The sequence below is a fragment of the Papio anubis genome, chromosome 7, assembly GCF_008728515.1.
Source record: "Papio anubis isolate 15944 chromosome 7, Panubis1.0, whole genome shotgun sequence".
NCBI lineage: Eukaryota > Metazoa > Chordata > Mammalia > Primates > Cercopithecidae > Papio > Papio anubis.
Window position 1 is genome coordinate 135,626,422 of NC_044982.1, and position 23,420 is coordinate 135,649,841.

Sequence of the window (23,420 nt, forward strand, 5' to 3'; positions counted from 1 at the left end):
GTGGTGGGCTGAAGGGCTCCTCAAGCTCCGCCAGGGTGGACTCTGAGGCCGAGGAGGCGCCGAGAGCGAGGGCTGCTAGCCTGTTATCACCTCTCAATTTGAAGGGACTCACATGGGAGGTACTCATTTGTGTAAGGCTTCTTTAACTCAGCGTGCTTTGGTGACTCACCCATGCTTTTGCTTGCATCAGTAGTTCATTCCTTTTTATGGGTAAGTTGTATTTCATTGTATGGGTATACTGCAGGCATTTTTAAAAATTCTCATTAATGGACATTTAGTCTGTTTCCAATTTTTGTCCATTATAAATGAAGTTACTATGTCCCATATCACAGAATTTAATGTACCATTCTTTGAGGGGGGCTTATATTTTGATATTTGCCTTTAAAGATTAATATTTATTGTTCTGATTATAAAAGTAATAGATGCATATTGTAGAAAAATACATCAAACTCTCAGGTGTCTTTTTTTTTTTTTTTTTTTTTTTTTTTTTTGAGGCGGGGTCTTGCTCTGCCGCCCAGGCTGGAGTACAGTGGCCGGATCTCAGCTCACTGCAAGCTCCGCCTCCCGGGTTCACGCCATTCTCCTGCCTCAGCCTCCCGAGTAGCTGGGACTACAGGCGCCTGCCACCTCGCCCGGCTAGTTTTTTGTATTTTTAGTAGAGACGGGGTTTCACCGTGTTAGCCAGGATGGTCTCGATCTCCTGACCTCGTGATCCGCCCATCTCGGCCTCCCAAAGTGCTGGGATTACAGGCTTGAGCCACCGTGCCCGGCCTCAGGTGTCTTATATAAGGACACTAATTTTAAAATCCTACTGGGCATGGTGGCTCATGCCTGTAATCCCAGCACTTTGGGAGGCTGAGGCAGGTGGATCACTTGAGATCAGAAGTTCGAGACCAGCCTGACCAACATGGTGAGACCCCTGTCTCTACTAAAAAAACAAAATTAGCCAGGCGTGGTGGTGGGCGCCTGTAATCCCAGCTACTCAGGAGGCCGAGGCAGGAGAATCACTTGAACCCAGGAGGCAGAGGTTGCAGTGAGCCAGGTTCATGCCACTGCACTACAGCCTGGGCAATAAGAGTGAAAATCCATCTCAAAAAAAGAAAATCCTGTTGGGTGAGTGCCTTACCCTCATGACATCATTGAACCTTAATTACCTTCTGAAGACCCTATCTCCAGATGTAGTCAATTGCGGGTTAGGGCTTCAACGTATGAATTTGGGGGACACACAGTTCAGCCCACAGCAACATGGTTCTACCCAAAGACTTGTACATCAGCACTGAGCCAGGCGTGCCCATTGCCTGCTGGGAATTGAGCTGGGTGGCTGTGTCTGGACTTCTGCATTTCCCACTGTGGGAGTCCTTGGCAGCCCACTGGTGTGGTAAGATTGTGATGGCATTGCTGTAACAATACTTTCATAGCATTTTACAAAGTTCTTTCAAGTACGAAGTCTAATTTAACCTCCCAGGGAACTAGTGAAATAGATATTATTGTGGTGATTTTGTGGATGAGAAAAATGAGGCACTGTTAAGTGTCTGGCCCAGAGTTCCATAGTCAATCAGTGGTAAAAGAAATCCCTCTCCTCTAACCCTGTAGACAGCCATGAGATGTTTCCATTAAGGTACTCGCAGTTTTCTTTCCCACGTCCAGGCTTTCAGCATTCAAGGTTTATCTAGAAGGCTTTGGGATTTCCATTGCCTGTAAACTGAGGCAGCCAGGCCCAGTGCGTTGCAAATGCATGAAAGATCACCTCATAAGCAAAATTAGGTAGACGTATTCCTCATAAAGGAGCTGACCTAGTGGACAGAAAGAAACCTTCCTGCGTCTAACCATGCATTGATCCATGCTTTTGAAAGTTCTGAAATTCAGCTTTTCTCATCCTGTTGGTCAGTACAACAGGGTCTGGATTCCCGATCCTGAAGAAGTTTGGAAGTCTGCTGAAATAGCCACGGACTACAGAGTTGGTGACAAGGTCCTGCGACTCCTGCTGGAGGATGGAACGGTGAGGGTCCTTGCTGTTTGCGGCTGCGTCGATGTGTAAAGTGGTAGCTGGGGTATGTGTGAGGATGGGGGCACGTGGACCCCGTGGGAGGCACCCAAGGGAGGGCACATGAGTGGGCACCAGCACCATCCCCAAACGGCCCCCTGGCACCAGGACTCACTGATGTGTCTGTACTCCTTCCCTCACTCCCCTATGCTGCCCTGCATCCACCGGGCCTCTTTCTGTGAAGAGGGCCCAGCTGCAGGAGCCAGGTCTGTGCCACGGCACTGCATTTCCAGGCACCCAGCATTACTGGGAGACTGCTGAAAAGTGATTCTCCATTTTGGCTTCCTGAGTCTCAGCCCAGAGATTGGGCAAAGATGAAAAACTTGGAGAGAAGTCGTTTGAGCCCAAGGCATACACTGGTAAAGAAAAACATCAAGATGCGAAGGGGAGGAAAATGAGAAGAGGGAGATAGAAAATAGGCAGGGAGAGGGAGGAGTGGGAGGAGATTGGAGGGAGCTGGTCCACGGATGTACAGAAATGTGTAAGGGAGGGAGTGTGGCAGGAACAAGAAGACAGGGACGCTGTCTTTGTGTGACATTATGAGGTGCCTCTGTTAGTGCTGGTGTGGTGAGGGGGAGGTGAGGATGAACTTCAGCAGTTGCTCCTGTGGTGGGATGAGCTAGTGAGGAGCTTCCCTGCAAGGCTGCATGTACCTTCTGATGACGCAGCTTCTGAAGACTTTGCATTTGCTCTAAGTGTCCCTCATGAGTCGTCCTTGCCCACCATTGCTGTAGTGACATTCCACTGGATTTATAGCTAGGATGACTGGATGGGTTTAGAATCAAGTATCTGGATAGAGACCTGGGCAGGGGATTTGTGCTCCATCTAGATCCCAGAGGTGGGTCTGGGGAACATCATGTGAGGATTAATTGACAAAGCACGTGAATGGGTTCTGCAGGGACAGGGCACACTACTTCTAATCAGACTGTCCTGGATTTGGGAGACATTTCCTGAGATCCTGGGAAGGCAGATGAACATAGCAGTTAAAGACACACCCCCTAGAATCAGATGATCTGGCTTCAGATCCTGGCATGGCCGCCTGTTAAGTCTTTGGCAGCAAGCCCCCAGTTTCCCAATATGTACGAAGGAGGTAATGACTGCACCATCCCAGGGTTGCTGAAGTGCGATGAGACAATCCTGTGTGCATGTGTAAAGAAAGGCAGGAGCTCTGGGAAGAGCCTCTCGCTCCCTGGGGCTTCCCTGCCCAGCAGGAGCTCTCACAGCTTTTATTGAGTGTCTCCTGTGCACAGTCTGGGCTCCAATTAGGGATCAGGTGGCTTTGTCTGGGGAGGAAAATCTCCAGGCAGCAGCTGCGGTGTCAGTTTGCTGCTTTGGTCATGTCTGCAGGGCTTCAGGTGGCTACATTCCCAGCCTTGACCCGGCTGCAGAGGCGAGTAGGATGGCGGACAGCCAGACCACTCTCTAACTCAACCCTTTGTCAATACTGTAAGAGAAAAGGCCTGTGTGCTGTAGGAAAATGTCACCTCTGCCTCCACCTGTCAACATAATGTTCGTTACATTTTCTCCCCTCCTCCAAAAGACTGTCCTTTCTGTCTCCCTGTTGCTTTCACACATAACACATGCAGAGGCCAAACCAGAAGTGGGGGTTGTGGATTTACAATAGAAAAACAGAGACAAGGAAAGTCAGTAGGTATGAGAATCATTGTTCCTGATTTTATTTTCAAAAGTGTTCAGGTTGAGAATATTCTGGTCGGGGTTAGGTCGCCATACACTTGCATTGGTAACAGGGGAGCAGGAGCTGACCTGAGGATCTGTGTCCAGTTGTGGATTGCCCTGAGCTGCTCGCTTTACGCAGAACAGACCAACCAGCCAGCGAAACCCCTGCCGTCGACAAGGAAGCACTGTGCTAGTGAGAGAGCACAGGCTTCAGAGTGAGGCCCAGATTCACTGTGTGACCTTGGACAACAAATTCCTACTTTCTGAACCTGTCTCGTTGACTTTCTTGGTTGGGGTAGTCACGTCCTCCCTGGAAGGCAGTTTTGAGGATTAAATGAAACAATCCATGCTGAGTGCTTGGCATGGGGTCTGCACAGTGGCACTTGCTAAGGGGCAGCTGGGCCACCTTGTGGAGCTGGCCCAGGACCAGAGATCAGAAGGAATCCAGAGATACTGACTGAATACCAGGAAGGCGGCGGTGGCCTGGGAAGGTAGAAGAGAAACAAGCATGCTAGGTGACCTGCTGAAGTCGCTTTAGTTGGGCTTCACGTCCCCCAGCAGTGAAACAGGAGTGTAAGAATTAGAATACTCTGACATTGGAAAGGCCCAGTCGTCTGTGGCACAGATGCCACGGGACCTGCTCGCCTCACCTTCATTCTGCGAAGGCAGCCGCTTTAGGAATACTAGGTTAAATTTAGCAGAAGAGGAGCAAGCCTGGGAAGATTCCCTGGCCCAGGGCTGAGAGTGATAGGAATAGACAGCCCTGCTGGGGGAGCCGTGAGCCCTCGGGCGTGTGGGCGACTGCAGACAGGAGACACCTGCACCAGGGGCCTGTCACGGAGAGACCACCACCTGCACCGACTCCTTTAGGTATCTGTCACCACCAAGTGTGTCAACTTTGAGCAGAGACTCAACAACCTTAGAGTTAAAGGGACCTTAGGTCATTGTGTCATTTTAGCTGCAGCATCTTGTTTTCAAACGAAAACTTGCATGACCTCAACATTGAAACCACATACAGGTAGAGCCCCTGTGGGAGATTCAGGAATGGGGCACCTGGATCTCTGCCCATGTAGCTTCCCCAGCACCCCTTATTGAGGCCTCTGTAGCTCTAAGGACCCGTGGTCTGGTCTAGCTCCTCTTCGCAGATGAGAGAAATGAGGCCCAGAGAGGGCGAGTGACTTGCCCCAGTGCACATAGCCAGTGCCCTAGTCCCCTGCTCCTACTTTTCATCATTCCAGGAGTCAGCTGTGAAGATTTTCTTGTTGCTATACATACATTTGCTTTTTAGTGTCAGTGATGACTCTGGAAATAAAAACAGTGCTTCAACAGAACGCCAAAAATCTTCTATTTCCAGAGCTTTCCTTTTATCTTTGTCCATAGGAGCTGGATTATTCCGTCAATCCAGAATCTCTACCTCCACTTCGGAATCCTGACATCCTCGTGGGCGAGAATGACCTCACGGCTCTCAGCTATCTCCATGAGCCCGCGGTGCTCCACAACCTCAGGATCCGCTTTGCAGAATCCAAACTCATTTACACCTACAGTGGTAAGGAGAGCAATTCTAGGAAGTCAGGAAAGGCACTGGAATGGAAGCTTGCTGTCTGGAGCCTCCTGGTTGTTTTATGTTTATACTGAGCACCCAGAGTTTGTTGTACAAAGAAGTATCTAGGTGGGGAGAGTCTTCAACAAGAACTAAGACTGGACTACCGAGAAAAAGAGATGTAACAAAGCTTGTGTTTGGGTTTCTCATCGGATTTGATACATTTATTACTTATTTTGGGCAATGCTATTACTTACATTGTGAACTGCAAAAAGGTCTCCGTTTGGGAGCATTTCCACCTGTCCTGTCATCCAACCATCAGACCAGCCGGAGGGTGTAGGTGACTAGCAGGGAATTAATTCAATGCATGAAGTGACTTGCCCAAAGTCACACAGAAGGTTTAATAAGTGACAGAGGGCCGGGCGCGGTGGCTCAAGCCTGTAATCCCAGCACTTTGGGAGGTTGAGACGGGCGGATCACGAGGTCACAAGATCAAGACCATCCTGGCTAACATGGTGAAACCCCGTCTCTACTAAAAAATACAAAAACCTAGCCGGGCAAGGTGGCGGGCGCCTGTAGTCCCAGCTACTCGGGAGGCTGAGGCAGGAGAATGGCGTGAACCCGGGAGGCGGAGCTTGCAGTGAGCTGAGATCTGGCCATTGCGCTCCAGCCTGGGCGACAGAGCGAGACTCCGTCTCAAAAAAAAAAAAAAAAAAAAATAAGTGACAGAGCTGGGGTTTCTTAAAAAAACAAACTGGAGAGGCAGGTGGCAGTAAGAATCTTTTAACTGCATCTAACATCTTTCCCCAGGAATCATTTTGGTGGCCATGAATCCTTACAAGCAGTTGCCAATATACGGAGATGCCATCATCCACGCCTACAGCGGGCAGAACATGGGCGATATGGACCCACACATATTTGCCGTGGCAGAAGAGGCATACAAGCAGATGGCCAGGTAGCTTCCTGCCAAGCTGGACTTCCCCTTGCTCTGCCAATGCTCCCTGCATTTGCCAGACCATCACAGTGGAGGGGAGATACCTAGGTTGGGCTCATTAAAAGAAATAGGCCAGAGATGGTGCTTTGTCGAGCCGACTACCTGGAATGAATAGCAAACGACTGTTCCATGCACCTGACCTGTCAAGACTGAGTTTCCTGGGTTTTGTTCCTTCAAGGTAGTCGAGTCAGTCCTACCAGTTTGGGAATAGCAGATCCTTTTCTTGTAGTGTGTTTGGTTGGAGGAGTGTTGATTTATTCTCTGCTATGAGATGTTTAAGCTTTTTTTTTTAACCCATTCCAGGAAGCAGAATCTGATGACAGGGGATTTAGCTGCAGGAGGTTTTAGGTGCAGGAGACTTGGAGTTTTATCCTGATTTCACTGCTAGGTGTTTGTAGGGCCCCATGGAGTTCTTGTTTCACTAGCGCACATGTATGGAAAGCCTCCTGCGAATGAGGCACCACACACACATTCCCATATGTCATCTGGGATGGCCTCAGAATAGCCCATGATGCAGATGTGTGGGTGGTAAACAGTTTCAGGGAATAACCAACTGAGGTTAGGCAGCAAGTAAAAGGCAGATCCTGGGATTTGTGCTTGGATGTTTACACTCTAGTTTATTTTTCCCATAACCATCACTTTTGGCTTCAGTGTCTTCATCTGTAAAGTATGGAGAATAAAAACACCACCCTATCTTTGTAGCTGCCTTTACAGTTTGCAAAAGAACTTTCGCATACAGTGGTCTCCCTTGAGTCTTACAGCACTCCTGTGAAGTCGACTGACTTCATTGCGCACTTTTCACAGATAGGAAATCCGAGGCACCGGACCTGGACCTGCTGACTCTTTAGCTAAGTCTTTATTGCATAACCCCAGCCGCAGCTCCTGAGCTCCCTCTGCTTTATGTCTTCGTCCGTGAGCTGGACTCTCAGAGGGCACCCATTCCTGGTTCTGCTGCTTATAATGAGGGGGCAGGTGGTAGCTTCCATGAGGTAGAACATGTGCTGCTTTCCTGCAGAGCCGTCTAATGGGCAGTCTGGGGATAGACCGAGCTTCTTCACAGTCATCAGAGACCCGGTGCTGTGCAGCTCCCTGTCCCTGGGGTGGGGCAGGCATTCTCAGGGATAAGCTAGTGCTCAGCTCTGTCTTCCATATTCTAGGTGACAAGGCATATGAGGGGAAGGGGTACAGCCCTCCAGGTTAGGGAGATTCTCCAGAAACCCCACAAAGCGCTTCTGCTCACAGCTCATCGGCCAGGACCTCACTCACACAGGGAGGCTGGGATGTGCAGTCTTTCATATGCACAGCGGGGCACTGCCTGGCCACTGGGGCCTAGTCCCTAAGAAGGATGAGGAGAATGCGAGTGAATACTGGATAGAGAATTAGTAGCTTCTGCTGCAGCAAGATTCCTTCTAACCCTAAAACCTCCACGGTTCTGAGATTTTTCCCTGGCTCCCTGCAGGTCTCCCAGGTATTATGGTGATTAGGGTCTGGGTATCAGTGGGATGAGCTCTTGGGCGCTGTAGGGCTGTGCTCAGTTCAGCTCTGAAGAGCCAGTTTCTCCTTGACGGTCTGTGTAACTGCAGTAACAGAACAGAGCCTAAAGCAGGCTCGTGTTGGCCTTATTTGATGCTAGACAGGGAGTGTCCCTCAGGGCTGTAGAACAGGACTGGGATTACAGAAGCCCTGTTCTATGCCCTGAGGGACACTGAGCATGTCATTCCCCTTCTCGGAGTCTTCATCTTGTCTCTGAAATGAAAATATTGGACCAGGGCTGTGTACCCAAAGTCTTCTCCAGCATTCACATGGGAGGCTGTGGCTCTGTGCTCTGGGTCAAGTCACTCCACCCACGGTCACCATTTTACTCCTCTGTAAGAGAGAGATGTATGTCGTAGGATTTTCGTGAAGCTTAAATGAGAATCTGTATTCACTCAGCACCTGGCATGTGAGCGGTGCCACATCCACAGAGCCGCGTTAGAAGCTTCCACCGTCACGATCTTATGACATGAAAAGTTTAGTGCATTTTTTAAAATCTCTAAATTATATAACAGAGCATGTTGGCTTACAGAGCGCATATGTTCCCAAGCATCTTTTGAATAATTGCTCTCAAAATAATGTCCTTGAAATGTTTTTATATTTAAGTGGGATGTGCAGAAAGGAGTTGACATAAGGCCTGAGGCTGCTATCTTTAGAGGCCTGCTTGCAAGGTGGCCCGTGGCTGGCCTCTGATTTCATGACGGTTCCTGACATTTCTTGGTTGATAAAGTGGCTCATTTTACCTAAACTCAAGCTGTTTGTGTAAACAATGTGCTTTATGCTGAATACCCGCTTTCCTTCTGGGAGTCTGGAATGTTGGCATGTGCCAGGCAGAAGGTGGGCACTGCATCTCTGATGAGCTTTCCTCGCAGCCAGCATTTCACATGTGCCGTCAAATTCCTTGCTGGAGGAATTGAGCGTGTCCTGTGTGACCCGACTGGGAGAGGACCCCTGGAAGTTTGCACCCAGGTTCCACTGGACCTCGCCCCGCATGCCTTTTCCCCTTGCTGCTTTTGCTCTGTATCCTCTTGCTGCAGTCAGTCTTAGCTGTGAGGATGACTGTATGCTGAGTCCTGTGAGTTCTCTTACTGGGACATTGAACCTGGGGTTGGTCTTGGGGCCCCTCAGTAATTTGGGGGTACTCAATAAATACATGTCGACAGGCAGCATGATGACCTGCACAGGGTCCATCTAGAAAGAAGGTGGTCAGGAGAGGGTGGGGAGGGCAGAGGAGAGATGAAATTCAAGAACAGAGTTTAAAAGCAAAAATCCTGCCCAGAGACTGGGAGGGATGGGAAGGAGCAGTTTTTTGGTTGAGTGGAAAGGTTGAGTAGGGAAGCAGTAAGGAGTAGGGATTGGAGTAAAAGGTTGGATGAAAGATAGAAAAAAAAATCTAGAAGGAAATTGATTGAGTTGTTTTTTTGTTTTGTTTTGTTTTGTTTTTTTTGAGACACAGTCTCGCTCTGTCACCCAGGCTGGAGTGCAGTGGCACAATCTCGGCTCACTGCAAGCTCCGCCCCCCGGGTTCACGCCATTCTCCTGCCTCAGCCTCCCGAGTAGCTGGGACTACAGGCGCCCACCACCGCGCCCCGCTAATTTTTTGTATTTTTAGTAGAGACAGGGTTTCACTGTGTTAGCCAGGATGGTCTTGATCTCCTGACCTCGTGATCCGCCCGCCTCAGCCTCCCATAGTGCTGAGATTACAGGCGTGAGCCACCACGCCCAGCCTTGATTGAGATTTTAAAATAGTAGAGTGACGAAACGGTTTCCCTCTTTTGTCTTGTCCGCATTTGTCTTAATTAGCACACATCGCCTCTTTAATGGAAAGAAACTAACATTTGAAAACTCTTTTATTTGCTTTAGAAACAACAGAAACCAGTCCATAATTGTAAGCGGAGAGTCGGGTGCTGGAAAGACAGTGTCAGCTCGCTATGCCATGAGGTACTTCGCCACCGTCAGCAAATCTGGCAGCAACGCTCACGTGGAGGACAAGGTCCTGGCGTCCAATCCCATCACCGAGGTGCGTACCGCTGCGGAAGGCAGCCATGTGTTGATGATGGAAATGGGGGTTGGTTGGGTTCTGTGCTCTCCTGGCTAATTCAAGTTCCCACCCTTTAAAGACTAAAGAAGTGAGGGCAGGAAAGACCCAGGAAGCCTATTTGCTGGTGTGATTTGAAGGAGATGGGGGCAGAATTGCTGCTTTCAAGACTCTCTCCTGCTATACCTCCTGGGCTGGAAGTCTACCATCAGATTCCAGGAGTCCTCTGTTTACATTTACGTCCCAGGGGAAAACCAAACATCACTGGTGCACTGAAATCACTGGTGTTCTCCAACCAGCTGGCATCAGCTTTCATGAGCTGATTGTTAAAATATTCAGGAGTTTTGCAAGCTGATTGATAAACCTTTGGTCGTTTGACGTCAGTCATGGGAGGAAAATTTATACCTTCTGCCTTGGCAAAGGCCACATGTAAAGACTCTTCCTCCTGCCCTCCCCAAGAGCCAGTTCATCAGCACACTGCTGACTGGGACAGGGAGTGGGCAAGACCAACCGTGACAGTGCCCTGGGGTGAGGAGACAGCCCTCAAGGAAGAAGGGGCACCCAAAAGGGACAGAGGAGGGCCCCGCAAGCCAACTCCAGCTGCCCTGCAAAATGGGAAGAGGATTGATTTGAATTTCTTTGGAAGCAAAGCAAATAATTAAGAACATTAGACTCGTAGACCTCTTCTCCCTGTTTTCTCAAATCAAAATCCTCAGTGAATATTTATCAGACCATCTACTCTGTTGAAGCCACTGTGTAGCTAATGTGGGAAGTGATGGAAAAGAATGAGACCCAATCTCCAAGTTAAGATTCTTCTAACCTAACGTAAGAATATTTTAAAATTAAATAGAAACATAAGTGGGGAGGGGGTACTAAGAAACACTGCAAAGCTCATAGTTCAGAGGCATAACCTTCTTAGAAACATAAATTACAATCCAAGATACCAGTAGAAAAGTTATCAAGGCTGGGTGCAGTGGCTCACATCTATAATCCTGCACTTTGGGAGGCTGAGGTGGGTGAATTTCTTGAACTCAGAAGTTCCAGATCAGCCTGGGCAACATGATGAAACCCCATCTCTACCAAAAATACAAAAAATTAGCCAGGTATGGTGGCACATGTCTGTAGTCCCAGCTACTCAAGAGGCTGAGGTAGGTAGATTGAGTCAGGAGGTGGAGGTTGCAGTGAGCCAAGATTGCACCACTGGCACTCCAGCCTGGATGACAGAGCGGGACCCCGTCCCAAAATAAAAGTTATCAAGAGCCAGTGGCAAATTAAATGCCCAGTGGATAATTTTGTGTAAATATTTAGGGTTTGTCTCCCCCACTAGACTGTACACTCCGAAGGCAGGACTATATCTATTGGGTTCACCGAGCGCATGGCACATAGTAGGTGCTCAGTAAATACATGTTGACAGGCAGCATGATGACCTGGGCAGGGTCCATCTAGAAAGAGGGTGCTCAAGAGAGGGTGGGGAGGGGCAGAGGAGAGATGAAATTGAAGAACAGAAGTAAAAAGCAAAAATCCTGCCCAGAGAGTGGGAGGGATGAGAAGGAGCAGTGTTTTGGTTAAGTGGAAAGCTTGAGTAGGGAAGCAGTAAGGAGTAAGGATTGGAATAAAGGTTGGATGAAAGATGTGAACTTTTAATTGAGCATCCTAGGCATTTGGGGCCTGAGTGAGTTGAGGCACCTCATATTCTCTCATTTAACCCTCCCAATTCTGTAAGTGTTCTGGTCAGTCTGGGCTGCTGTTACAATAATAAGTATAATATACTTTAGTATAATATACTTTAGTGTCATCGACCAGGTGGCTTATAAACAACAGAAATTTATTTTTCACAGTTCTGGAGGCTGGAAGTCCAAGATCAGGGTGCTAGCAGGGGTCAGGTTCTGGTGAGGCCTCTCTTCTGGGTGCCTGCCTGCTGTCTTCTCACGGTACCCTTACATGGCAGAAAGAGAGCAAGAGAGGTGTCTGGGATCCCTGTTATATAGGCATTAAAATCCCACTCCCAGGGGCTCTATCCTCGTGACATCATTACTTCCCAAAGGCCCACCTTACCATACCGACACATAGGGTTAGGATTCCAGCATGAGGATTTTGGGAGGACACAAACATTCAGTCCATAACAGTAAGTTGCTTATTATTCTCATATTACAGATAGGGAGATTAAGACCTGGAAAGATGAACTACCTTTTTTGTTTGTTTGTTTTTGAGACAGGGTCTTGCTGAGTTACCCAGGCTGGAGTGCAGTGCTGCAATCATAGCTCACTACAGCCTCCAGCTCCTGGGCTCCAGCAATCCTCCCACCTCAGCTTTCTAAGTAGCTAGGACTACAGGCACATGCCACCATGCCTGGCTAATTTTTTTGTGTTTTGTAGAGATGGGAGTCTCACTGTTTTGCCTCGTCTGGTCTCAGACTTCTGGCCTCAAGTGAATTTCTCGCCTCAGCCTCCTGAAGTGCTGGGATTACAGGCGTGAGCCACCGCACCTAGCCAGTGAACTAACTTGTAAGACATTACACAGATAGCAAAGATAGAACCCAGGGCCCTGAAACATCAGAACCTGTGCTCTTTCTGGTCCTCCCCAGTGTCTGCCAGTGGGACCGAGGAGAGGTTTGAGCAGCAGGCTCGGGACTGGTCATGTTCCCTGCCAGCCTGGGGTTGCTTTCTTTCCCCAGACCTCCCTCTGCCAATCAGACCTTCCCCTCGGGTACGGAATTGCATTTGACTAAAAACTCCTGCAATAACGTTGAGGCAAAAATCTTTTAATGTTGTTATTTCAGAAGAGTTATGTTTTTTTAGGCCGTCGGAAATGCCAAGACCACCCGCAATGACAATAGTAGTCGGTTTGGGAAATACACAGAAATCAGTTTTGATGAACAAAATCAAATTATAGGAGCCAACATGAGAACTTACCTCCTGGAGAAATCCAGAGTTGTCTTTCAAGTAAGTATTAAATTTTTCCCCAACTTTTTGAGCATTATTTACAATTACATTCTTATTATATATACTCAGGCAGGCTACACTATGCTATGAATTGAAGACTAGGGTTTTCTTATCTTTCATTTGCAGTTTGGATTCTTTTTTCTGTTGATTAAAACTTGATGGTGAATAGGTGTAGTATCAGGTGAGTTGTATGACTGTAGGAAGAGGTTATGACTTTTTAATTTGGGGGATTTACAAAATCCTTATAGTTTAAAAATCAAGTATCTCTTTCTAGAGTACAAAAACTGTTTGAAATAGACAAAGCTGACAGACTGGCTTTCCTATCAGAAAGGGAATGGGATCAGAGCTATCGAGGCGGTTTTAAGAGAAAGGCTTTTCTGCCAGTAAAATGGAGAAAATTCTCACCGTTTTGGCCCAGGAGGAGAGCAACAGTAAACCTTGTATTGCAGGAAGTTTCTAAAAATTTCACTAGGATGAGTTATGTCATTCCTATTCCATAGGATATTTTCATTTAATAACACTTTCTCTGGGTTACTCGTTACTTGGAAGGCCATCTCAGGCCACCCGGTTCTCAGTTGAGAGGAAGGGCCTCTTGTGGACTGGCCAGATCACATCCCAGACAGATAATTATCCATCCAGGTTAGACATCTAAGATTCTCTAGTTAAAAACATGGCATTTTTGCTTGTGAGGATTTGGTGTAATTTTGAGGACATTTCTTTATCTTACAGTCGGAAAATGAACGAAATTACCACATTTTCTATCAGCTTTGTGCATCTGCACAGCAGTCGGAATTTAAACATCTTAAATTGGGTATGTGATGGATCGTGTGTGGAAGGGTCTCTCTTTTATGTGGGGGCTTAAATTCTAGGTTAACTTTCTTCTTATACTAATATGTCTTTTTTTTTTTTTTTTTAAGTATTTGCCCAAAGATATAAGATTCTTTGGTTTCAAGGACAGAATTGGTGCATCTAATTAAGGGGCTGGATTAGGGCTGGGGGGATGAGTTTAGAGAGAGAGGGCACTCTTAAGCCTGAGGTTATTTTTAAAGCTCATTGGGCCTGGCGTGGTGGCTCACACCTGTAATCCCAGCACTTTGGGAGGCCAAGGTGGGCGGATCACCTGAGGTCAGGAGTTCAAGACCAGCCTGGCCAATGTGGCAAAACCCTGTCTCTACTAAAAATACAAAAATTAGCCGGGTGTGGTGGCACACACCTGTAGCCCCAGCTACTTGGGAGGCTGAGGCAGAAGAATTGCTTGAACCCGGGAGAGGGAGGTTGCAGTGAGCCGAGATCACACCACTGCACTCCAGCCTAGGCAACAGAGCAAGACTCCATCTCATAAAAAAAAAAAAAAAATAGCTCATTGTGTGTTTGTGCTCCTCCAGCTAGAACCACCTGATTAAGAGCTCCTGACAGCTGGAACATATGGCGTCACCAAACCTTCCATTTTATTTGAACATGCATAGATAGTTGTTTTTCTAACATGTATGACATGTTAACCCATTTTTTAAAACAAACCACCTCTATCATAATTTGATGGCTCAAGGTCATTCATTATTTGTAGTCATAATTGATTATATTCCAGAGATGGCTAAAGCATAGGGCTGTTTGTCCTTCAATACAAAAGGCCCCGAGCCCTGTGCTGTCATGGCTCTCCTGCCTTAGCCATTTGTGCTATGCTGGTAGATGAGAATTGTCGGAGATAACTTCTAGTATGTTGGAGTTGAACTCACACACTCTCTAGTTTTGGAGAAATTGCTTGTGCTCTTAGAATCTAAATTTCTGCAGATTTCACATGAAGGTAATATCCTTGGCCTTGTCTACCAAACAGAATATGAATAGCGAACTTGCAGAAGGGCTTTCTGAAAGATCCTCTACTATTTAAACATTAGGGGTGTGTGTGTGTGTGTGTGTGTATAGTCATCCTGATTGTTCTAATGGTTTTATAAGAGTATATGCATGTCAAAAGTTTATCAAATTGTACGTGTTAAACATGCAGTTTATTGTACATTCAGTAAACTTCAGTAAAGCTACATAAAAATGTTGGGTGCAGGAACAAAAACCATGAGCTTTAGAGTTAGGCCTGCATTTAAATTCTTGCGTGCCATCGGCTATGGGAACTTGAGAAAGTTACTTCACTTTTCTGAGTCTTAGCTTCTGCGTCTGTAATGTAGAATTCTTTTTATGTTGTTTTGTTTTTGTTTTTTTGAGACAGGGTCACCGAGGCTGGGGTGCAGTGGTACCAGCACGGTTCACTGCAGCCTCGAACTCCTGGGCTCAAATGATCCTCCCACGTCAGCCTCCTGAATAGTTGGGACCATTGGCATGTGCCACCATGCCCAGCTAAATTTTTGTAGAGTTGGGGTTTTGCCCTTTTGCCCAGGCTGGTCTTGAACTCCTGGGTTCAAGCAAGCCCCTGCCTCAGGCTCCCAAAGTACTGGGATTATAGGCATGAGCCTCCACACCTGGCTGTAATGCAGAGTTCTAAGGAATAAATAGAATAAACTGTGTAAAGTGCATGACACAGCTTATTAAGTATGAATTTCCCTTCTTCTGATAAATGTGTATGTCCAAATTTCTGTGTTACAGACATAACAAATCTTACTTTTTGATTTCAGGGAGTGCCGAAGAATTTAATTATACGAGAATGGGAGGCAATACTGTCATTGAGGGTGTGAATGATCGAGCTGAAATGGTAGAGACTCAAAAGACCTTCACGCTACTGGGTAAGAGCAAATATCCCATCCGAGGATGTAGCCATTTTCTCTTTAAAAAAAATTAAGGCCAGGCATGGTGGCTCACGCCTGTAATCCTAACACTTTGGGAGGCCGAGGCGGGCGGATCACAAGGTCAGGAGATCAAGACCATTCTGGCCAACATGGTGAAACCAGTCTCTATGAAAAATACAAAAAATTATCCGGGCATGGTGGTGGGCATCTGTAGTCCCAGCTACTCAGGAGGCTGAGGCAGAGGAATCCCTAGAACTCAGGAGGCGGAGGGTTGCATTGAGCCGACATCACACCACTGCACTGCAGCCTGGCGACAGAGCAAGACTCCATCTCAAAAAAAAAATTAAAAGGGGATTCCCAGCATATGTGTGTTCTGAAGGCTCCTAATCAATTCTAATTTTAGGACAAACCATCAGAACGTATTTGGAGACTAAGTGGTCAAGACTGCTTTTCCCTTAAAAGAGCTAGAAATTAACCCTTTTTTTTCCTCAGCCTTCCTGGCTCACTGTCAGAGGCATGGGCTGCAAGCCATGTGACTGCTGTAAGCTCTTCTAGGCTGAATACAAGGATGACTGGTGAAGCCAAGGTCCGATTCGGTTCAGAAGTGGAACGTTGGCCCTCTGTGGCCTTCACAGGTCTCCTGATGATGACAGTAATGACAGCACTTATCTGGAGCTTACAATGTGCTGGGCACCATCCTAAGCACTTCATACCCCTGTGTGAACTCATTCAATCCCTACAACCACCCTAGGAAGTCAGTGCTGCTGTTTCTCCCATTTTATAAGCGGGAAACTAAGGCACAGAGATGGGAAGTGATTTTACCCAACGTTAGGCGGCGGATTCAGAGTAGAACTGGCTTTTGCACTCCAGGGTCTTCAAGCATCTCATTTTGTACAGAAAACCCCATCTTCTGTTGCTCGGATGCCGGCACAGGTGGAGCAGGCACGACTCTCACAGCACAGCCAGTTGCTCCCAGTCCTTCTCGCCTTACTTTTCCCACACAGAGCTCATGTTCAGAAAGGCTGTCTACCAGATGGTGTTTACAGAAACAGGCACTCGCTCTCCCATTCTGTATGAGTCTAGACATCCACATGAAGCTGCCAGTCAAAGCTTTTGATCAGGGTGAGGCCGTTGGCCATTTCTTTCTTTCTCTCTTCTTTTCTTTTTTTTTTTTTGAGACGAAATCTTGCTTTGTCGCCAGGCTGGAGTGCAGTGGCACGACCTCTGCCTCCCCGGTTCAAGCAATTCCCCTGCCTTAGCTTCCCAAGTAGCTGGGATAACAGGCACGCACCACCATGCCTGGGTAATTTTTTGTATTTTAGTAGAGACAGGGTTTCACCGTGTTGGCCAAGATGGTCTCGAGCTCCTGACTTCGTGATCCATCTGCCTCGGCTTCCCAGAGTGCTGGGATTACAGGTGTGAGCCACCGCGCCCAGCCAGTCATTTCTACGTCTTGCTGAAATCTCTCTTGCTGAAATCTCCCACCAATTCATTCTAAGTGCTTTCATTCTTGTAGCCTAGTTGACTGTATCTGAATGTAAAAGGCTAAGAATTTCAGGTTAAATATATCGAAGGAATAGGTAAGACGATCACAGCTGGATAATGGAAAGTGAAAACAAGATGGTTTTCTAAGCAAAATCACCATCAGACTCTGTTCCCTCAAACCTGCTTCAAGGAGAAGGGCAATTTGAACATTTTGTAATAATAAGATAAACACTTTTGGCACTGATTCACATTTTCTGAAAATAATTATAGTCGTCATTTCAATCTCTGTATAATCTACTGCATGGAGAGTGGGCTCGGTGCGTGAGGAGGGGACAGGTGGCCAAACTCTGGCTGGGCTGAAGGATATGCCCTGCCCTGCCCACTGTCATCTCCCTGATCCTTCTACTGTCTCTCACCTCTATCATGTCCTCCTCACAGCAAGATAATGTAGGGCAAATCGAGTAGGCTTTGGGATCAAATGAACGTGAATTCAAATCCTAGTTGGTATGAGTCTAAGTACCACTCTGAGACTTGGTGTCTTTTTTTGAGACGGAGTCTCGCTCTGTCGTCCAGGCTGGAGTGCAATGGTGCAATCTCAGCTCACTGCAACCTCTGCCTCTGGGGCTCAAGCAATTCTCCTGCCTCAGCCTCCTGAGCAGCTGGGATTACAGGCACACGCCACCGCCCCCAGCTAATTTTTGTATTTTTAGTAGAGACGGGGTTTCACCATGTTGCCCAGGCCGATCTTGAACTCCTAACCTCAGGTGATCCACCCGCCTCTGCCTCCCAGAGTGCTGGGATTACAGGCATGAGCCACCGTGCCCAGCCAAGACTTGGTGTCTCGATCTGTGAGTGGCAGCACACCTTACCTTTCGTGACAACTGGCGAGGAAGTGTATGTAAAAGTCCCCAGCACCAGGCCAAGCACGTAGCTGGTGCGTGGTAACTGCTACTCCCTGCCTTCTAGCTCTCTACATTCCCAGTTGTCCAAACCCTCACCATACTCTGAGTAAAACCGTCTCTTCTTCCATGAAACCTTTTCTAATTTTTGGAGATAAGCAATTTGCAGCCATTTGCCCCCGTGTATCACACAACTTAGGTTATGTTTACAGATTTCCATATCACATTCTTCAGTCCCAGGGCCAAGACTGAGACAAGGCGAGAGAGGCACTCACCCTCAGGACCCCGCATGTGCGGGGTTGGCCCTGGACACTTAGCCTGTGCACAGACCTAGATGTTTTAGACAAAGCCCTCTGGAGTTTTGTAGAGAGGTGGAGTACTGTGTCCTCTCACAGCGTTAATGGTGATGGCCGCCTGCTGTGCTGTGTGAAGTGGGCAGGTGGTAAGAGGTTGGGGCCACTGCACCTGTTGCCTGCACCTCTGCCGTCAAATGAGGATACCTCAGCAAGCGACCCTGCTCACACTTTTCCTTCACCTTGCACGAGGTCATCAGGGACTTCTCTGTTTAGACACGCTAGGGTGAAGCTAGATGGCTCATGAATGCTGTGGGTCTTTTCTCATACTGTGGTGGGCACTGGCGTTAAACTGCTTAGATATGCCTTACTCAGTGTGACCTCGGGTGAGTTCCCTAACCTTCCTGTGCCTTAGTTTCCTCTTCTGTGAGATGGGAACAATACTAGGATTCCTTCCTGTGGTTGCAGTGAGCATGAGAGGAGCTGATGGGTGGAAAATACCGAGGACAGTGCCTGAGGCGGTGTTCCGTTCGCCTTCCCCTCGCTTCTGCTGCTGAGGTCCCTCAGCTGGCATTGAGATTACCCCTGGAGAAGTGCGAGAGGATGCATTTTGATTAAAAAGTCCCTCTCCTCTGCTCTTCTGCTGTGTCTTTCTCACGTGATTCATCCACTGATCCCTGCCATTTGAGTGTTGCTATGCCCCTTGCTCTCTGATGGGACGAACACCTTGGAATCAGGCTGTCTCCGGGACCTCAGGCGCTAGGAACTTGACCAGTGAGCTCCCCCTGGAAATCTGATTCAGGCTGGCATTGCTTTTGTGTGACAGGCTCACTAAGGGTGATTACTTAACACAGGTCTTGAATTCTTTCTTTCATATTACTGCTTTGGAGTTGTCATCTCCCTTTTGCGTTTCTGGAAGGCCTGGAGTAGTTGAGGGATTTAGTTGTGGATCACAGAAAGCAGGGAGGAGTGCCAGGATGGAGGCTCCTGCACCTGGCGTTTTTAGTTGCTGCTCGTGGTCACTTGCCTGTCATTACTGTGGTGGAGGCCTAGGGGTATGCTTCTGTTGGACACATCTGTCCTTCAGATGGAGGAGTTACCTCCACATGGAAAGGCAGCAAGTGCCTGGACTCAGCTGGAGCTGGAGTCTTCCCTGTGTTCTTGGATTGAAAGCTTTTGAGACTGATTTTATTTAATCTTTGTAGTACAGGAGACTCTGGGCCAGGTGCAGTGGCTCATGCCTATAATCCCAGCACTTTGGGAGGCCGAGGAGGGTGGACCACTTGAGCCCAGGCATTCAAGACCAGCCTAGACAACATGGCGAAACCCCATCTCTACACAAAGTTAGCTGGGTGTGGTGGCACACATTTGTAGTCCCAGGTACTCAGGAGGTGGAGGTGGGAGGATTACTTGAGCCTAGGAGGTCAAGGCTGCAGTGAGCCATGATCATGCCACTGCACTCCAGGCTGGACAACAGAGTGAGACCTTGTCTAAAAAAAAAAAAAAAAAAAAAGTAGGTTTTGAAATTGTTAAAGAACATGACCTACCTGCTAATGAAAACTCCAGGTATCCTCAAATGAGGGGTCACTGGCTTCCATTCCGGTGTCCATTCCAGGGTGGACCAGGCAGCCTGTCTGGTGTGAATGAGCCTGCCTGCCAGCCCGCGCGCATCTCTCAGCTCCTCAGGTCACCACAGTGTCATTAACACACACTGGGGGGATCCCGACCTGGCATCACCGGGCTCACAGCGTGCAGGTCTACACTGTGATTTGCAGGGTTTGAACACACAGTCCTTTCTAGCAGCTGGTTTGCTTTCTTATTGGCTCCAGGAAATGTGCTAATGCCCTCATGGTGACTGAATATGGTATGTAGTTATAATTTATATTCTACTTACTGCAATCAAAGTCCCAATGGGAAACATGGGGCAGGCTCACAATAGGATACAAGAGGGATTATTTATTATTTACAACTACAAAGTTGTGAGTGGAGTCTAGGGGATCTACTAATACAAGGGGCAGTGGGCACCTGGGGGCAGCAGCAGAACTGTTCACTGCTCTTTCCCATGTGGGCATCCAAGTGTTTCTGGGTTTCTGGAGCCTAGAAGGAGAGTTGGGTAAAGTCAGCCCCAGAGGAGTAGTGACCTCCTGTCATTCGGGCCATGCAGCCAGCTGGAGGCAGCTTCCCAGGGACAGTGGCTGGGGAAGACGCTCTCAGAACCTTCGCTCCTCTCTCTGTTCTCCTGCCGGGGCTCCCCATGAATCAAGCCCAACCAAAGGCCAGAGGGCATGAAAGGCCATCGCCTTGGTTTATACCAAGTCCCCTGGGGCGGAGAGCAGACGAAACGGCATCCCTCCAGCAATCCCACCTAGAAAATAATTCACGGATTCAGAGAGCTTGTGAGCAAAAAGAAAAGTGAAAAACGTTCAAAATCAAGCACAGAATCAAGGCAGGACGACTGTCTGAGGAACCTGAAGTGAAACGGTTACTCGGGTATTAATTTTTGTGTTGAACTTCCTAGCAGGCATGGCACAGGGAAAACCTGTGTATAGACACATATGACGTGTGTCTACAGAGGTCGACTAGAAGGAATAGTGCACCAGAGGCCCCTGGGTCCACTTCACGTTCCTGTCCCAGAGCTTGGCACTGATGCGACCTGCATATCTCGAATGAATCCAGGTGCCCATCTTACTAGTCAGAGAAGAGATGCAGTATTCCTAATCTGGGAAAATGTTTGTTTTCAGGTTTCAAGGAGGATTTTCAGATGGACGTTTTTAAAATCCTGGCAGCCATCCTACATCTGGGCAACGTGCAGATCACCGCGGTGGGCAACGAGAGGTCCTCAGTTAGTGTGAGATGCTCATTTGTTTTACTTTTCCTTTGTCCGAGGGTCATAGTGGAACCGGTTCGCAGCTGGCCTGCCTTTGCTTTTTAGCAGCAGGCATAGACGGCCTCCTGGGTAGACTGGTTTAGCAGGAAGCAGGCAGCAAGGGTTTTTCAGGGGTTGCCTTCAAGGAGTAAAGCCTCCTCCCCTTGCAACAGTAGAGGAGGGGAAATGTGTCTTCTGTGTGTTTTTCTTTTATTCAACAAGTCCGTATGCAGCACCTACTAAGTGCCACGGACAGTCATAGCATCTGGGGAAACAGCAGTGAACGACACAAAGCAAGAAGCCCTTCAGAGAGCTTATGATCAGGGGTAGGGAGGAGACACAACAAGCAAATGTGATCTCCGGCAGCTGGTGACGGCTGGCACAGAGGAAAGTAAAGCAGAGGGGGCATGCGGAGGGGCCGTGCCTTTCATGTGGGGTGGTCAGAGAAAGCCTTTCCGGGAAGGCGGTGGTGGGCAGCGGCCTGAAGGGGATGAAGAAGCAGGTTGTACCTGTGGATGGGGGAAGAACAGCAAGTGCGGAAACTCCCAGGCAGAAGATGTCATTTGAGATACAGCAGGGGTGAGTGACAGGGAGGGTGTGGATGAGACCAGAGGGAGAAGGGGGATGGCAGACCACGTAGGACCTTAAGGACGCTGGGTAGTTTTCAGCAGAAGGACACTCACTACCTCCTTACACCTGCTTGACTCAGACGTCAGTGGTGCTGGCTTCCTGGGAATGTGTTTTAAGTTTTGTGATAGATTTCTTTAATGGACACAAGTTAATTTAATGGGTGTTTCTTCTATGACACATACTATGAGTAGTGATTCTTGGGGGAGGGGTATGTGTTTAATTAGTCTCATCAATGTCCATGTAAAGAAGAAAACAAACACAAGTAAAAAATGTTTCTATGAAACACAGAATCTGCCTACCTTTAAAGCTTTGCATTAACAGTGACATGTCTGTCCTAGTCAACTCAGAATGCCATATCAAAATGCCACAGGCTGACTGGCTTCAACAGTAGACATTTGTTTTCTCACAGTTCTAGAGGCTGGAAGTCTGAGAGCAGAGTGTCAGCCTGCTCGGTTCTGGTGAGGACTTCCTGGCTCCTAGACAGCCACCTTCTCATTGTGTCCTCATGGTGGAGAGAGAGCAGACACTGTGATGCCTCTTACGAGAACACTAATCCCATCATGGCAGGCCTCACCCTCTCGACTTTCGCCAACCCTGATTACCTCCCAAAGGCCCCATCTCCAAATACTGTCACGTTGGGGGTTAGGACTTCAACATCTGAGTTTTGGAGGGACACAAATATTCAGTCCGTAACCATGTCTATTTTCATGTCCCTCAAATAACTGATGGGAATAGTTGATCATTTTGTGTACCCGGTGAGTTCCTGGCTGTCTGCTACCAACGGTTTGGGGAGAGGGCAGAGCTGAGTGGAGCATGAGCTCCTGGGCTCGGCGTTTTAGGCCTGTTACTGTGACCAGGAAGTAGTTCTCCTTCTTCTCCTCCAGCTTTCACCTCAGCACCCCTCCCATCCCCCCGCGGTGTGCAGACCTCCCAGAATGAGTCAGTTCCCCAAGTGGGAAAGCAGGGAGAGAAGTGACGAGAGGCCTGGGGGAGAGTCTGGCGTGTCCGAAGTGGCAGGTCCCTCTGTTTCTTTGCTCAGTTACCTCAGAGAAGCTGGGCTTCTGCCCTTTTTCCCCTAAACCCCCAAAGACTAAAAATGTGGTTTCTGCCCAACAAATGCCACCACACTGAGCCCTCTCCCGTGAAGCTTGTTGTGAAGGTAGCATTTTGGAGGAGGAATTAACATTGACTGGCAGAAAATCCTTTCTGTGTTCTAAGAATATCTGTGGAAAATTCCCAGTCCTATAATTATTGGTCCTAGATTTGGGATCCATTTCCACCCATTTGTATCAGGAACTTGAAACGTTGGACACGTTAAATTTGGACAAAGCCGTCTGACTTTCTGAAAAGCTGCTGCCCTTTGCATTTTTTTCCCATAGCAGCACCTGCAGCTGAATTGTTTTTGACTCAGAAGGTTTCGTTGGTTCTTAGAAGGAAGGAAACCAAATGCCTCTGCCAGTCCCCTCCCTTATGAGGTCAGGCACGTCAAAGCCAGCTCTGTGTTACTGTGATGCTGGTCTGCAGGGGTGTGGGTAGAGCCAGGGAGGGGCAGGGCTGTTTCCATGGCTTCCTCCACTGTGTCCTGAGGCTTTTTAGTGCAATCACGTGGGTGTCCTGGTGGGCTGGAATGGTGCCTGCAGGGGAGCCTGCCTTGGGAGTTTTCCTGACTGACAGAGGAGCTGGGAGTCACATCCTCGCCTGAGGACAGGAGCCCTTTGTCCACACCGGCTGAAGGGAAATGGGAGCACCT

The 23,420-nt window shown here is 48.1% G+C and overlaps 1 protein-coding gene across 1 annotated transcript in view; it reads left to right on the top strand.

Moving 5' to 3' along the window:
• The first annotated feature begins 1,038 nt into the window (after nucleotides 1-1,038).
• LOC116275835 (unconventional myosin-Vc-like) overlaps nucleotides 1,039-23,420 on the top strand; it is an 80,513-nt gene continuing 58,131 nt past the window's right edge. The window contains exons 1-8 of the mRNA XM_031668674.1: nucleotides 1,039-1,999; nucleotides 5,102-5,267; nucleotides 6,072-6,216; nucleotides 9,652-9,808; nucleotides 12,625-12,768; nucleotides 13,498-13,579; nucleotides 15,387-15,494; nucleotides 20,916-21,022. Coding sequence (XP_031524534.1) covers nucleotides 1,841-1,999; nucleotides 5,102-5,267; nucleotides 6,072-6,216; nucleotides 9,652-9,808; nucleotides 12,625-12,768; nucleotides 13,498-13,579; nucleotides 15,387-15,494; nucleotides 20,916-21,022 — 1,068 coding nt within the window. The 5' untranslated portion in view covers nucleotides 1,039-1,840. The remainder of the gene's footprint in view (nucleotides 2,000-5,101; nucleotides 5,268-6,071; nucleotides 6,217-9,651; nucleotides 9,809-12,624; nucleotides 12,769-13,497; nucleotides 13,580-15,386; nucleotides 15,495-20,915; nucleotides 21,023-23,420) is intronic.